The 15,416-nt window shown below is 66.6% G+C and overlaps 1 protein-coding gene across 1 annotated transcript; it reads left to right on the forward strand.

The window, feature by feature from the left end:
• Positions 1 to 10,264: 10,264 nt before the first annotated feature.
• On the forward strand, positions 10,265 to 13,114 carry PROCA1 (protein interacting with cyclin A1). Its single transcript, XM_075014113.1, has 4 exons — positions 10,265 to 10,548; positions 11,155 to 11,287; positions 12,236 to 12,370; positions 12,460 to 13,114. The coding sequence occupies exons 1-4, from the start codon at positions 10,266 to 10,268 to the stop codon at positions 13,112 to 13,114; spliced, it is 1,206 nt and encodes a 401-aa protein (XP_074870214.1). The 5' UTR covers position 10,265.
• Positions 13,115 to 15,416: the final 2,302 nt, after the last annotated feature.

Consider the following 15,416-nt stretch of genomic DNA (forward strand, 5'->3'; position numbering starts at 1 on the left):
GGACAAGCCCCAGCGGGGACGGCCGGGGGGCACAGGTGGGGATAGACGATGCCAGAGATGAGAGGCCTGGGGGCACCCACGCCTTTGGAGCCCCAAGCATGTCCCTCCCCTGCCTGGGTGGGCCCAGTGCCCAGCAGCTCTGCCTCACCAGCCTCCATGCTGGCCTGCGGCAGCAGCAAAGGCTGGGCAGGCCCCAGAGCTGCGCCCCCCGTGGGCATGTCGGCCCACGCAGCCGTTCTAGTCCTGACTGCACGGCAGACAGACGCTGCTTCACCTGGGCTCCTGCTGCCTGTGGGGGCCGTGACTGGCCCCTGCTCGGGCTTGAAGGGTTATGCTCACCAGGCCCTCCGGAGGCTCGCCGTCGCTCCCTCGGCGCTGCCCACGGCGGCTTCTCTGCGGGGGTGGCCCACGGCGAGCGAGGCCTGAGATCTGCCCCGCAGAGGCCAGCGGGGGTCCCCCGAGGCAGGCGCGCTCAGTGCCCCCCCCAGGCGCTGGCGTGACGGTTCACACGGGCGCTGCATGCACGGCGAGGTGCGAGACAGACATGGACATGCCTGGGCGCAGACACAGCCTTGCTGGGCTGGGGGCGTCTCCCCGGGTTACAGCCCCCACGCCTGGCTGGGCTTGGGCCCGGGAGCAGAGCTGCACGTCCTGGGCTAGTTAGGGGTACGCTGAGACAGGCCTGTGGGAGGTGCCTGCCCCCCAGAGGCGAGCCCCGTGCCAGGCCAGGAAGGGGCAGGGGGCCAAGCCAGGGCTGTCGTGCTTGGATGGGCTCAGGTGCACGGAGGGGCCCTGTCCCACAGGCTGGTGCGCTCTGCAGTGAGCCTGCCTGGTGTCTCCCCTCCCCTGTGCACGAGGGCAGCAGGGTTGTGGGCCAGGACCTGGCAACCCAGCACTCCCTCAGCCCAGCACCCCCTTGCTGCTCCCCCCGGCAGGGGAGCTAGCCCACCGCAGGGCTCGTAGCAGCAGGCTGGTCTGTGTGCCAGCTACTGCAGCCGCTGCTGCCTCAGCCCCTACGCAGCACGGTGGGGACCCGGAGACGAGGGCCAGGCAGCAACACGCTCATCCCTCCTTTAACAAGCACTTTCCTTACGGGTACTCGCTAAACGAGGGCCGCGCACAACCGCCTGTGTTCATAAACGAGTGAACTTCCCCCACTTATATGGGCCAGCCGGGGGGCTCCTGGCCGGGGAGACCCACAGCCTCGTGGCTGGAGCCTTCTCCCTCCCTTCCCTCAGACATGCAGCTGTCTGATGGCCCTGCGGCTGAGGGAACAGGGGGAGAAGGCTCTTAGCCTGGTTCCCTCCCCTGCATGGGCGAGAACGTGAGACTGACCAGCCATGAGCTCATCAGTTTCCAGGTCCCACAAGCCATGGGGAGACTGGAACCAGCCTGCCCCTGGTTCCCAGCTCCTGCCACTCTGGGAGCCAGGAAACTGAGCAGCGCCCGGGGGTTCCTGGCTCCCCTCCCCTTGCAGGAAAATACAAGTTACCCTGGGTAACTCGAGGGTTTACAAACTATTAGGACCTCCCCCCCGCCTGCCCCACAGACCTCACCCTCGGCCAGGTTCTAACCCGCCCCCCGGTCCCAAACTGCCCCCAGCCTTACACCCCCCCAATACAGCCACGAACTCCCCCCCCAGTCTTAGACCCCACCCTGCGTCCCTAAACGGCCCCAGCCTTAGACACTCCTCCTCCTTCATCAGCCTCTTCACCAGGGCTGCTAGGCTGGGTGGCTCCCCCAGCCCTCCTGCCCCCAGTAGGTAACAGTCATTAAAACCAATTAACTCAAGTGTTAAGCTTTCAGCAAATAAGGTAATTGCTAGTCCTAGTGATAGGGATGGCTGCTGGAGATGGCAGCTAGCTCTATTGATAGATATCTGCCCAAGGCAGCAGTGTAAAGAAACTGCAAATGGCTTCTTTAACAGCCACATGCAGCTCGGAACTGCCCAGCTGGTGACCCTTAACAAATCTAACGGGACCCAGGTTTGGGTCCCAACCCATAGGCAGGGAATCCCGGCTCTACGTACATACACTGCATCCTATTTCTGGTGCCAGACTATCCACATACATCAGAAAGTACCTAAACTCCGCTGGTTTGTGTCAAGTTACAAGCCCTTGGAACAAACTGGAGACTTTTCCATGTATTTTAATGGGAATTTAGTGTCGCTCTTAGGAGTTTTCGCCTACGAGCAGGACTTTGGGAACTAGTTATGCTCCTGTAGCGAGGGGTGAGTGGACAGCGAGGTCCCATCTAGCCACCCGGGCTCGCAGGCCCCATTCCCCCTCTACAGCCACCAGGGGGAGCAGTGGGTCAGCAGCTGGGGACGGGAAAGCAGGGCATCCTCCCCGGGGCTGGGGCGTGGGGAGGTGGGCGGGCAGCACCCCGCGCCCCAGAGCTGAGCCCGGGGGCTCGAGGCAGGGGATATGCTGGGCAAATGCCTCAGCCACTCGTCTGCCCAGCTCTGCCCTCTGCCCCCACCTGGCACCAGAGATGTCCGAGCCTGCCCCAGGCTGTGCAGGGGGTCGGCGGGCACAGTCCTGTCCTGGCAGTGTGGGTGCCATGGAGGGAACAGCACATGCCTAGCATAGCAGCTGGGCACGTCACCAGCTGGCCTGGCCAGTGCCATGCTGGGTGCTCCTCTGGCTGGGAACCAGCTGTTTGCTGTCCTGCCGCCTGCAAAGCCAGGCTCGAGCAGCTGGACAAAGACGTCAGACGTGCTACGTAGGTGGAAGCAATGGCCTCCTCGCCCAGTGCTCTGAGCCCAGGCCTCGCCCTACGCCCCAAAGGGCCAGCCCCAGGGACCCACTGCGCTGGGGGGCTGTATAACGGGACACCAGGCTGAGGAGGTGAGAGCCAGCAGGGCGAATCAGCCTGACCCTTGGGGTAGCTGTACGTGTGCTTGGCCCCTGGGGCTGTCCGACTGCTTCATGCCGACCTGTGGACATGCAGGGCAGCGTGCCCAACCTGGGCTGCTATGAGAGGCACCGGGGCCAGGGCCTGGGGGTGGGGGGGTCGCTCAGGGCTCCTGAGACGAGCTTCTGACAGTGACACAGACAGGAGGGAGAGGGGGCTGAGGGCCTCGAACTCATTGCACTGGTCACTAAACCCACATTCAGAGCTATGGCTCCATTGACAAAGGTGATTGCTCCCCATGATCCTCCCCTCCCCTCGAGGTCTCACTCCCCTCTGCCCCACTCAACCCTCCCCCTGGGTCTCAGCCCCATATGTCCCAGGGACGCGCTGGGCAGAGCATGGCTGCATCGTGCTCAGGAAGGGCCAAGCTGGTCGGGCTGAGCCCTGTGTCCGTACTGCCAGCTCCCAGGGCCTGCCCTGCAAATTCCACGGGGGCTTTGCTGAGGCCAGGAGTGGCAGTGATGCCATGGTGCCAGGAGCAGCCCGGGACAGGAGGCAAGGGGCATGCGCAGGGCTGGCTGCACTCCTGTGGGCTGGCCCTGGGGGATGCCCTGCGGGGTCCAGCTGGCTGGCTGTCAGAGCGCCCCACAGCGGTAAGTGCAGGGTCCCCTGGGGCTGGGAGACAGGCCCTTGTCCTTCCAGCCCCGCTGTTTGCAGCCCATGACCGAGGGCAGCCTCAGGGAGGGTTGAGGTTGGAGATGTGCCCTCCGACCTGCTGGTCCCACAGCCTTGGTGCAGCTCTGAGGGTGGCAGAGCTGGAGTCCCATGGGGACAGCTCTGAATTCCTGGGTAGGAAAAGCATCCGCCCCCCACAGCTGCTTCCAACCAGCCCGACCAGCACCACAGACCACCCCCCAGCATACAGCCCCTGCCCTCAAAACCCAGCCGGAGAGCAGGGAACGTGGAACACTGTCTTTTAATCTCTCTCCCTCTGCACCTGCCAGTCCCTCAGCACCCACCAGGCACGCACTGCTAGGACGGGGAGCCAAGGGCCACGGCCTCGGCGGGGCCCCTGGCAAAGCAGGGATCCCCACGAGTTGTGCTGGGGCCTGCGTCTGACTCACAGTCCTCATCGGGGTGCTCAGCGATGGGCTCATGGGGTGGGACCTGGCAAGGGAAGAGTTAAAGAAGTGTAACCACTAATGGAGCAGGGGCAGGAGCACGAAATAGTGCTAGGGACGTGGACAGGGAGCGCCTGGATCAGGCACCACCCCTGTGCATCGCAGGACCCCATCCCCACCCATGGCAGGGAGCACACGGCCCAGGCACCACCCCATGCATCGCAGGACCCCCCACTGCCAGGGGCTGGGAGCACACGGCCCAGGCACCACCCCATGCATAGCGGGACTTTCCCTCCCCAGCGACTGGGAGTGCGTGGCATGGGCCAAGCCTCTGGGAAGAGTCCAGCACATGTACACCCCACTGTGCACTGCAGCCCCCTGCTAAGTGTCTGTTCCCCTCCTCCTGGACCTGCAGCCTGGGCACACGTCCCCAGGGAGTAGGGGCCCAGCCAAGGACCTTGCAAGGGGTTGGGTGGCAAATTTCTCCTTCCACTTCCCGCTGCCTGCACCTTGGGTAGCATCAGCCCTGTGCGGCGCAAGGGCCAAGTCAGTAGGGAGGTGGCCCTGGGTTCTGATTGGGTGGTGTATTCTGCGTCCCCCACCCACAGGTGTAAGCCTGGGGCTCCATTCTGCCCCGGGTGCGGGCCAGCCCTGCCAGGCTCCCAGATGCTCCAGCAGCGACTGCAGGGTTTGGCCTTGTAGAGGGAAGTGGGAGACGGGTCCCCCCAGTCCCTGCCTGCAGCTGGGCCAGACGCCTGCTGTTTGCTGTCACGCCGCTGCCTACTCTCCTGCCCTGCTGTTCATGACGCGGCGTCAGACCTGGCCCAGCCCTGAGAGTCAGGTCCCCACTGCCGGGGACTCGACCCCGGGCAGCACAGGCCTGGCCTGCCAGGTGACTTACCAACGAGGATCTCCTCCTGGGCCGAGAGGGGCAGTCCCTGATCAGCCGCAGCTGCTGCTCCCGCCCGTGCAGCTGGAAGCTGCTTGAACAGGGAGGCTTCTGGCTTGCTGGGCTCCCCAGCCCTAGAGTCTTCAGTACGCTTTGCATGGCCGGTGCCAGGCAGGCCGGTGCCAGGGGAAGCGGTGCCCAGCTGCGTGAGCTTTGTCCAGTCAGCCACAACCGAGCGTGCGCGGCCCTGGAGCTGGGCTGAGCAGCAGGCGCTGTGGCCAAGCGCATCCGAGGGAACTGGCGCTGGCCCCTGTGTGCCGGAACACACAGGAGCCGGTTGGGGTTCCGTCCCAGCAGGTCACAAAAGGTCCAGGGAGCGCCATGGAGCTGCAGGCGCCTAGGAGTCCCTGCAGCCATCCCGGCCAGCCTGGCCCTTGCTGTTCTGGGGCACACGTGTCATGGAGTGGGGGGTCCCCAGGTCCTGCCCCTGCCCCACAGGCAGAGGTGACTCTCGCCTAGCAAGGAGAACAGGCAGTTACCAAGTGACAGGGACACAGCGCAGGGTCAGCACAGGGACCAGCAGCCGTCAGCACCTCCCATCCTGTGGAGAGGGGCCCAGAGGGGTCCCCGAGCCAGGCCCTGGTCCCCTTCCTCCCTCTCCAGCCAGCCCAGACTGCCCCACTCCCCAGCCCAGTTCCAACTCCCACCAGCCAGGTCCCTCCTCCCGCCTGTGTCCTGTTTCCAGGGAAGGAAGGTGGCACCTGGTTGCCTCGGTCACAAGGGCAGGGAGGGCCTGGCCTGTGGGTGAGAAATCATCACATAGACACTCCCGCCCCACTGGGCACTGATGCTGTTAGGGAATCTGAGGCAGTCACTCCGGGGTACTGGAGGACAGTAGGAAACACAAGCAACCTCACCAGGGGAATAAAATCCTCACCCCCATGCACCATGCCACGGAAATGGCCAGTGAGGTCGGGCCCTGGGCAACAGCTCACAGATCCCCCAGCAGCCCAGTGCCCAAGGGATTCCCCCCCACCCCCACACTCAGCCTTCCCCCTCTGGCATGGGCACCTCACCTGTGGCTCAGAGCCGCTGGGGGACTGATGGAGCTGGGGGCATTCCCGGGTCCCCAGGCGGCTGCCTGGCATCGTGCAGGAGCTGGCTGTGTGTCACCCCAGGGAAGAACACTGCCCCACACTCGGGGGAGAGGGCTGCAAGCACCTGCCACTGCTCTTACAATAGCACCGTGATCTCCAGCTTCCACCAGTGCCCCATCGCCAGTAACCAGGGCCCAGCCGTCTTGTCCTCCGCACAGCCAGGGATTAGAGCAGGCACACAGCAGCTGGTAGGGGCCTACTGCCTCTTACCTGCCATGCCGGGTGAGGGGCAGCAGCAGGGGAGGGTATCCCATGAGGAAGGGCCTGCCATGGTGGGGGAGGGCTGGGCAGCAGCTGGGGAGGGTGCCCCACTCAGCAGGGCCTGCCATACAGGGGAGGGATGGCAGCAGAGGAAGGTGTCACACCTGGAAGGGGGGCAGTGGAAGAGGGGCAGCAGCGGGGGAGGGTGCCCCGTTCGGAAGGGCCTGCCTTGCTGGGGGAGGGGCAGGAGCAGGAGCAGCAGCGGGGGAGGGCGCCCCGTTCGGAAGGGCCTGCCTTGCTGGGGGAGGGGCAGGGGCAGGAGCAGGAGCAGGGGAGGGCGCCCCGTTCGGAAGGGCCTGCAGTCCCCGGCACAGCGGGGTGGGTATGGGGACAACACAGACTAGTAGGAGGATGTTTGCAGGGGGATCCCAGACACACAGCCCCCCCTCATCCAGCCAGGGGTGTCCTGGGCATTTTGCAGACTAAGGACCTGGCTCTGGGGGCGTCTCTGCCTTGGCCCAGCCACCCGACGCTCACTCCAGCCAGGGGGTGAAGCTGACTTGCCAATGGGCTCCTGGCTGGGGTTGTGGGAACCCAGCGACAGAGGGAAGTGAGCGCTGGCAGCTGCTCACACGGCTGGCCCCGGGCAACAGGCCCCAGTGAACCTTGGAAGCTGAGCTGTTAGTGGGACAAGGCCTGGGAGCCCTGCGCAGGCCGGTTCCCCTCAGAATACACCCCCAGGGGCTGAGAGGCCCCAGGCTGCCCAGGTGTTGGCTGGGGTGACCCCACTGGCTCCCGTCCTGGGGGTACAAGAGCTCTGGTGATGAGACGGCTCACAGCTGCTCCCTCCCCGTCACAGCTCCCCCACATCCCTCGGGAGTCAGCTTGGGAGTCAGCCAGGCTCTGGGCAGCGACCCCGTTCGGGAGCACCAGCAGCGTGCCAGCAGCAGCCCTGCTCTAAGCAACGGGGAGGTAGGCCCCACTGCCTGGCCGCGGGTTACAGAGAGCAGCCTGGAGTTTGGTACGGATGCTCTCTGGGCCCCCCAGGACCTACGTTGGCTTAGGCCTCTCAGCGCTGCAGGAGTCCAGCCCAGGGCAGGCGGCTCACAGCACGGCTGGCGCTGCGTGCTAGAGCTCTGGCCTCGGACGGCTGCATGGCTGTGCTGGCAGGTAACCCTGGGCCGTGCATCCCGCCGGGGCGCCTGTGGGCTCTCCAGAGCAGAGCTGGGCCCGGGTGAGAAGGGGGTGCATGGCCTTGGCAGAGGCAGGGAGCAGCCCAGCCTTCGCCGGCAGTGGGAGCTCCCTGCCAGCCCCGCAAAATGTCCTGCAGATCGTGCGGCTTTTCCGTAATCCTGCCCGGGGCTCTAGGCTCCTTAATGCCACTTTTATTAACACGCGCAAAGAAAGAGGCTTTCTTGGCACCGGCCGCAGCAGCCCATGGGGTGAGAGTGGGCGACCCCCCCGCGCCAGCCTGGCGCTGCCTCACAAAGAGCCTGGCCCGGCCCGGCCGGGGGCCAGGGACATGAAAGAGCCCATGGCGTGGTGGGGTGGAGGCGGCCGCTGAAAGAAGCCAGAGTCCTATGGGCCCTGCAACATCACCCCACTGCGGGCTGCCAGGCAACCGGCTCAGCCCGCCCCTCGGCGGCCATTGGGATGCAGGAGAGGGGCTGGGGGTAACTCCCGGTCAGAGGCCTGGGAAGGGAAGGAGCCGCGTAAGCCCTAACCCTTTGCTTGCCGGGCCCAGGGTGCAGGAGTGTTCCCCGGGCGGGGGAAAGAGCTGAGCAGAGCCTGGCTGGGGTGGAGCCGCCATTGACAGGGTGCTGGGCCCCCCACTGGGTCGCTTGCTCACGCTGACTCCCAGTAGAGAATGGTGGAGCAGATGGGCCAAGCCTGGGAAGAGCTGGCCCTGGCCCCAGGGCCACAGGCCCATGGCTGGCTGCACGCAGGGCTGCAGACGGGAGCAGTTCACCCGGGGAATTCTGGTCCCAGGCAAGCACTCAGCATTGGCTGGTTCTCCACCTCGCTGCACTTCCTCCTGGCCGGAGGGGCTGTGGAGACCGGCGTTCCCAGAGCTCCGGTCACAGGCCAGCTGGGAAATGCACCGGCTCCCCGCAGGGAGGGGCGGATCCCTCCACCTGCTCACCCTGGAGACCCTCGCAGAGCCTCCGGGGCGCAGATGCCACCAGTGCAGCAACATTGTTCTGGCTGCACAACTCTGGGGTGACTGTCCCTCCCCCGGGACCCAGCCCCTGCCCTGGTCTCACGTCCCACCCAGCCCTGTCAGCCCCAAGGCAGGGCCCAGCAGTGCAGGGCTGTCACAGAACAGCTTGGGGGTCTGAGCCCCAGGCCTGACCTACCTTGCCAGTCCCTTTGATCCCTGGCAGGGTCCTTCCAGCCCTTCACACCCATCCAGTGCCCTGTGCGCTCCTGCTGCAGGTACCAAGAACTCAAGGTGCATTTCTGGCTCCCTGGGCCAAACCTTTTCCTTCCCCCTGACATACAATGTGCTGGGTGGTGGCTCCCAGCTTCACCCCAGAGGTGGCTGCACCAAGCAGCTCAGCTGCAGAGCACGGTGAGCTCAGTCCATAGTCAGCTAACCGGGGCAGCAGGTAGGGCAGGGGATCACACATGCCTGTGGATGCCCAGCCTGCCCTGCCTTGCAGCCACCTCTGGGGTACCAGAGCCCAGACCCATGGGATAATCCCAGGGGAGGGGAAGGCAGTGGGCCAGGGGCTGTCCCAGAGGGAGGGTGAGCAGTGGGCCAGGGCAACTGTGGGGGGGTTATCCCAGGTGTACGGGTGGGCAGCGGGCCGGGGGGGCTGTGTCCTGGTAGAGGGGTGGGCAGTGGGCCAGGGCGGCTGTGGGGGGGCTATCCCAGGTGTACGGGTGGGCAGTGGGCCAGGGAGACTGTGGGGGGGCTATCCCAGGTGTACGGGTGGGCAGCGGGCCAGGGGGGCTGTGTCCTGGTGGAGTGGTGGGCAGTGGGCCAGGGGGACTGTGGGGGGGCTATCCCAGGTGTACAGGTGGGCAGCGGAGTGGGGCTGGGGGGGCTGTGTCCTGGTGGAGGGGTGGGCAGTGGGCCAGGGCGGCTTTGGGGGGGCCATCCCAGGTGTAAGGGTGGGCAGTGGGCCGGGGGGGCTGTGTCCTGGTGGAGCGGTGGGCAGTGGGCTTGGGCGGCTGTGGCGGGGCTATGGTGGGGGAGGGATGGGCAGTGGGCGGCTGTCCTCGGGGTGGGGTGAGCCGGGGGGCTGTGTCCCAGCACAGGGGTGAGCAGCGGGGACTGTCCCAGGGGAAGGGGAGGCAACAGCCCAGAGACACTGGGGGAAGCTGTCCTGGGGGGAGGGATGAGCAGAGGGTCGGAGAGGGGAGGGGTGGGGGCTGTGGGGGGGATGTCCTTGGGGATGGGCGGGGAGGGGGGATGTCCCTGGGGCGGGGCTGGAGGGGCTGTCGGGGTGGGGGGGAGGCTGTGGAGGGATGTCCCTGGAGAGGGGAGGGGAGGGGGCGGGGTGGGCTATGGGGGGCTGTCCCGGGGGGGAGGCTGTGGAGGGATGTCCCTGGAGAGGGGAGGGGAGGAGAGGGGGCGGGGGGGCTATGGGGGGGGCTGTCCCGGGGGAGGGGGGGCATGTCCTTGGGGATGGGCGGGGCGGGGGATGTCCCTGGGGAGGGGAGGGGCGGGGCTGGAGGGGCTGTCCGGGGGGGGGAGGCTGTGGAGGGATGTCCCTGGAGAGGGGAGGGGAGGGGAGGGGAGGGGCCGGGGCGGGCTATGGGGGGGGCTGTCCCGGGGGGGAGGCTGTGGAGGGATGTCCCTGGAGAGGGGAGGGGAGGGGAGGGGGCGGGGCGGGCTATGGGGGGGGCTGTCGGGGGGGGGGGAGGCTGTGGAGGGATGTCCCTGGAGAGGGGAGGGGAGGGGGCGGGGCGGGCTATGGTGGGGGCTGTGTCCCGGGGCGGGGGGTTCGCAGCGCCCGCCCCCTCCCCCAAGCCGGCGGCTGATAAGGCGGCGCTCGGCGCTGTCGGGCCCGCGGTGCTGAAGGCGGCCGGGCCATGCGGGCCGTGGCGCTGCGGCTCCTGTGCCTGCTGGCGGCGGCCCGGGGCTCCGAGCTCCCCGGCTCCGGCTCCGGCTCCGCCTGCGCCCCGGGGTCGGGCTCGGGCTCGGCCGGGCCGCCGCTGGGCGCCACGTGTGCGCCGGGCCGGGGCCGGGGCCGGGGCCGGGGCCGGGGGCTGGAGCCGGCGGGAGCCGCCCGCCCACGGGCCAAGCGGGGCTTCACCTACCCGGGCACCCTGTGGTGCGGGGCCGGCAACAACGCCGAGAGCTACGAGCAGCTGGGTGAGGGCGGGACCCCGGGCCCCCAGCCGCGCTCCGGGCCGAGCCGGGACCCCCCGCAGTGCTCTGCGGCGGAGAGCAGCCGCTGCCGGGCCAGCCCGGGGGGCGGGGGCAGGCGAAAGCCAGGAGCAGGTGGCCGGGGGGAGGGCGTTGCAATGGTCGGTGTGGGCGCGGGGTGGGGGTGGCTGGGGCTGGGGGGGGCACTGGAGGCTGGTGGGGGTGTGTGCGGGTGGGGTCAAGGGTGTGTGTGTGTGTGTGAGGAGTCGCTGGGCATTTGGGTGGGGGTGGGGCCGTTTGGGTGGGGGGGTCACTGAGGTGCATGTGAGGAGCCTCCGCAGGTGTAGGTGGGGAGGTTGGGGTGTGAGGGGGTGGGGGGGTTGGAGCCGGGGTGCAGGGCCCTTAGGCGGGGAGCCAGAGCAGGGCAGGGCAGACAGTGCCTTCGGAAGGCGGTTGGGGCCCTGCCCCTGCCCCTGCCGGCGCCCCCCAGGGCAGCCACGTTGGCAAAGCAGCTGCAGCAGGGAGCTGGGCCCTGCCTGGGCCTCCTGGCTGAGCTGCAGAGCGGGCCGTGTCCTCCGGCCGGGCTGAGACGCTCTCCCCTCCTGCGCGCAGGTGAACATCGAGAGACGGACAAGTGCTGCCGGGAGCACGACCACTGTGAGCACGTCATCCACCCCTTCACGTACCAGTACGGCTACCGGAACCTCCGCTGGCACACCATCAGCCACTGCGCCTGCGACCGGCGGTACGCCTCCCCCAGCAGTGCCGCGCCCGCCCGCCCGGCCTGCAGGGAGCCGGGGGTTACGCCGACCCCGGGGAAGCTGCTGGCACACGAAGGAGCGGCGAAGCCTGGGCAATCGTGAAGGGGGGTGGATTTCCCTGCCTTCACCCCCACCCCTGGGTCTGGCCCCCCCTGCCAGAGAGCCCCCGCGGGGGGAAAGATGGCCAGCCGGCCAGGCAGCTGACGGCGCTGTGCAGCCCGTCCTTGGGGACCCCGGCCAAGCTCCGGTGCGTGGTCCCTTCCAGGGCCCAGGCTGCCACGCTGGCGTGGAGCAGAGCACCGCGTGGCTCCCATGGGACCTTGGCCAGGACCCAGCTGCAGGGCACGTCCACACAGCCCTGCAGCTGTAGCCCTGCCATGTGGACACATCATCCCCCTCTCGCCCAGAGGCCATTACTAGGTAGATGGAAGAACTCGCCTACCCCCCAGCTGTCTCTGCCCCCATGCCCAGCGTCACACAGCATCCAGGGCCAAACAAGGTCAGTCCGCCCGAAGTGCAGCCCTGGCTCAGCTCTCCCCTCTGCGGCCTAGGCCCCGTTAGCAGCCCAGGGAGGCCCCAGAGCAGGGCGGGTTACACGGCTGACCCTGCTGAGAGCGCTCAGCTCCCAGCTGGGCTGCAGGCTGGCTCCTGGCTTGAGGGGATTGGCTCCTGTTTGGGAACCTGCTCGCCCATTCTCCCAAACAAGTGCTGCTGCTCTGGCCCTGAGGCCTTGTGCTGGAGACAGCGGCTGGCTCTGCCCATAACAGTAGCAAGGCCACATGCCAATAGCTCAGCCAGCGGCACAGGCCACTGGCGGGGTAAGGAACAGGGCGGGAGAGGCTCCTGTCACCGCTCGTCCCTCTGCTGCTCCAGCTGGGGCCCAGCTCCCAGAAGCTCGGGGCCCTTGCTGAGGGCCTGTGTTGCCCTGGCAGGTTGAAGGGGTGCCTGCAGCGGGTGAACGACACCGCCTCCCGCGTGGTGGGCCAGGCCTTCTTCAACGTGATCCAGGTGCCCTGCTTCGAGTTCAGCTCCAAAGAGCAGTGCGTGGAGCCCTACCTGTACCTCTGGTGAGTCCCCCAGGGGCCTGGGGCACTTCCCCATCCCCTCCCACACAGCTGGGACCCCTCACTCTGCCTGTGGTCCCCCCTCTCTGCAGGTGCAAGAAATACCACACGGTGGCCGTGGCCGTGGCCCGGGAGCCGGTGCTCTATGAGTTCGGCGGGGAACTAATAGACGGAGGAGGCACTGGCTTGGCCGGCACTGCCTCTGGCCCTGCACCCCATCCCAGCACCCCTCTCCCTCCACCGAAGCTCCCAGCGCCAGGCCCCGCTGTCACACGGGCCAGGGGCAGCTTCTGGAAGCCTCTGCCTCTCCGTCCCCAGCCCCAGAGCCCTGGCGGGAGCAAGCGGAAGGGTCAGGGGAAGAAGAGAGAGAGGAAAAAGGAGAGAGGAAAAGGGCTGAGACGGAAGAATGCTCATTTCAAAGCAGAGGTGCCGGGGCTCCCCGCCCAGCCTGCGGATGCTGCCACCCTCTTCCCTAAGCCCCTGGGGAGGGCAGAGCTGGGACCGGAACCGCTGGACATTGGCGGGAGGGACGATACGTTCAATGCCGTCCTGAACGATGCCCCCGTTGCGGAGGACTCCCTGGCTCCCCCTGGGCCAGCACCAGATACAAGTAGTGCCCAGGGGCATGGAGAGGCCAGGCCTTCGCCCGTTCTCTCACCCACGCGCCCAGCCCGCAGCCGGAGGAGGGGTAAGGCCAGGGCCGGAAGGAAGCACCCGAGGCAGAAAGCAAAGCCTCAGCCCCTCTGAGACTCCCTGCAGCCAGGACTGCCCTGCCCCGTGGGCAGCTTGTCAGTGTAATAAATGAGCTGAAAGCAGCAGCTGGTGCCAGGCTGGCGTTCTGTCCCCACCTTTCCAGCCTCGCCCACCAGGGACTCCGCTGTCCAGCCACCAGTGCGACGGCCAAGATGCCTCCGAAAGAGGGGAGGGCCAAGGAACTCTGCGCCAGAACGAGGCCCCTTGGCTTAGCACAGCCCCGGGGGGGAGAACCCCACCTGCCCCGGGGGCAAACGCTGCTGCTGGGCAGTCCGGCTTCCCTTGCACCAGCCTTCTCCCAGCAGGGGCCAGTCCCTGGGCTGCTTCACCAGCACTAGTAAAGGCCCAGGCCCCCCTGAAGCCTCTAGGCAAGCTGCCAACCCCAGGGGAGGGCCACCTGCAGGCAGGGGAGACACACGCATGTGATCACACGTGCAGAGCTAGAGGTCTGTTTCCTAACTCAGCTCCTACATTTCCCCAGCCCCAGGAGTGCTGCCCCCAGAGACGCTTTGGCCTTGGTGCTCTTCACTGACGTTTTAGGGGAGATGCTAACTCCCCCCGCCGCCATGGATGTAAGCACTGTCCAGCCCTGGCTGGCATAGCAGCAGCCCACCGAGCACCAGCGCCCCTTGCCTGGCAGTTTGAGGGCCAGGAGGATGAGGATGGGAAGGGGGAGGGGATGTGCCAGTCCAGCACAGCCACAACCAGCCAATCCTGGCTGTAGTGCGGCCTTGGGAGGGGGACAGCAGGACTCAGGGAGGCTGGGAGGAGACCGGATTGCTGTGCAGAGGAGCTGGGGAGAATTCTTCAAGCTAATGCCCGCGGCCTGGGGAGACAGAGCAGCTCTGTACAGCCAGCCCAGCACCTGAGCCTCAGTGCAAGGTGCCTTTCCTTTGTGCCACGGAGTGCCTGTGCGCCTTTCCTTTGTGCCTTAGCCTGGGCGGCAGCACCTCGGCCTTCTCCCGTTCAGCGCTGCGAGAGGAGCGCAGGTCATTAAAGAACGATCAGGCTGCCTTGTTGCACAGCTTAGGCACAGAGTTGCTGCTCTGACTACAGGCAGCCCCTAGGTCCCCCTGCCCTGACCCCAGTTGGCTGCCACAGCTGGCCCAGGCCTGCGTTAGCTGCTTCCTCAGGCGGTCTGGAAGGGGGCTGCTGCTGAAGCCTCTCTCAAGCCACTTACAGAGCTCAGGGGTTTATTACTAAGCTCAGCCCTGCTCCCTGCTGGGTGGCAGAGGGAGGGGCTGTTTGACACACTAACCCTCAAGCAGGGCCTTGCTCAACGCCACCCAGGGCAGCGCAGGGGGCCCAGAATCAAGGCCAGAGGCACGCCTGGCCTGCACACGCACAGGCACCTGCAAACATTAAAATGATGCTCACTTACCCGCCATGGGCTGCTGTTCGGGAGACGGGGGCTCCCTGTGTCCAGCTATGCCACAGCTCTAACAGCAAAGGTCTTTCACGCTGCTGACTTGGGTCGGAGATGGGGTGGAAGATGCACCCTAAGGAGCAGCCCTGCAGGCCTTAGCCCAAGGCTCTGGGAGAAGTGTGCATGGATAGGTATGTAGGCATGAGGCAGAGGCTGGGCCTGTTGCACAGAGCAGGAAAGCACTGCCTCCCCTGGCCATGCTGTGCATTGAGCGAGAGGCAAAGAGCAGGCTGCAGCACAGGCCCAGCAGCGCCCTCAGAGCAGCTGTGTTTGCAGCCAGCTCTGCCCCGGAGCCATTCCGCCAAGGCTCCCAGGAGACATAAAAGCCTTCGCTTAAACCCAGGGGTTGGCCACATGATCTGTATCTCCCTGTCGGACAGGGCCTGGGAGAGGGCAGTGCACCCACGCCTGCTGTGAGGCCTGGCCTCTCCAAGCTTTACCTAATAAATCCATCCACCCTTCAAGGCACTCCAGGACTGCTTGTTATGTGCATGCTACGCCCAGTGGCTGGCACTTAGTGGAGGGAGGCGTTGGTTTTCCAGACAGCCTGACCCTGGCCACATCCATCCCCAAGCAGCCCTGGCCAGGAACGGGCTTGAAAGAGCAGGAGAGACACCCGCCCCCGCCCCCACCAGCGAGCAGCACCCGCCTGGCTCTTCCGCAATGCCCCGAGTGCAAGTGGGAGCTAAGGCTGAGTGGAGATGGTGACTGCCACCCTGCCGCTACTGCGGGTGAAGGATGCAGGGCGAAGCAGGGGGATCTGGCACCTCAGAGGGCAGGTCCGAGACACAAGAAACCCAGGCTCCCCCTTGCTGGCAGCAGCCCTCAAGCAAACATCGGCCCAACACCCGCGTGGCATCGGGAAACCCA

Source organism: Carettochelys insculpta, chromosome 19 (assembly GCF_033958435.1).
Source record: "Carettochelys insculpta isolate YL-2023 chromosome 19, ASM3395843v1, whole genome shotgun sequence".
NCBI lineage: Eukaryota > Metazoa > Chordata > Testudines > Carettochelyidae > Carettochelys > Carettochelys insculpta.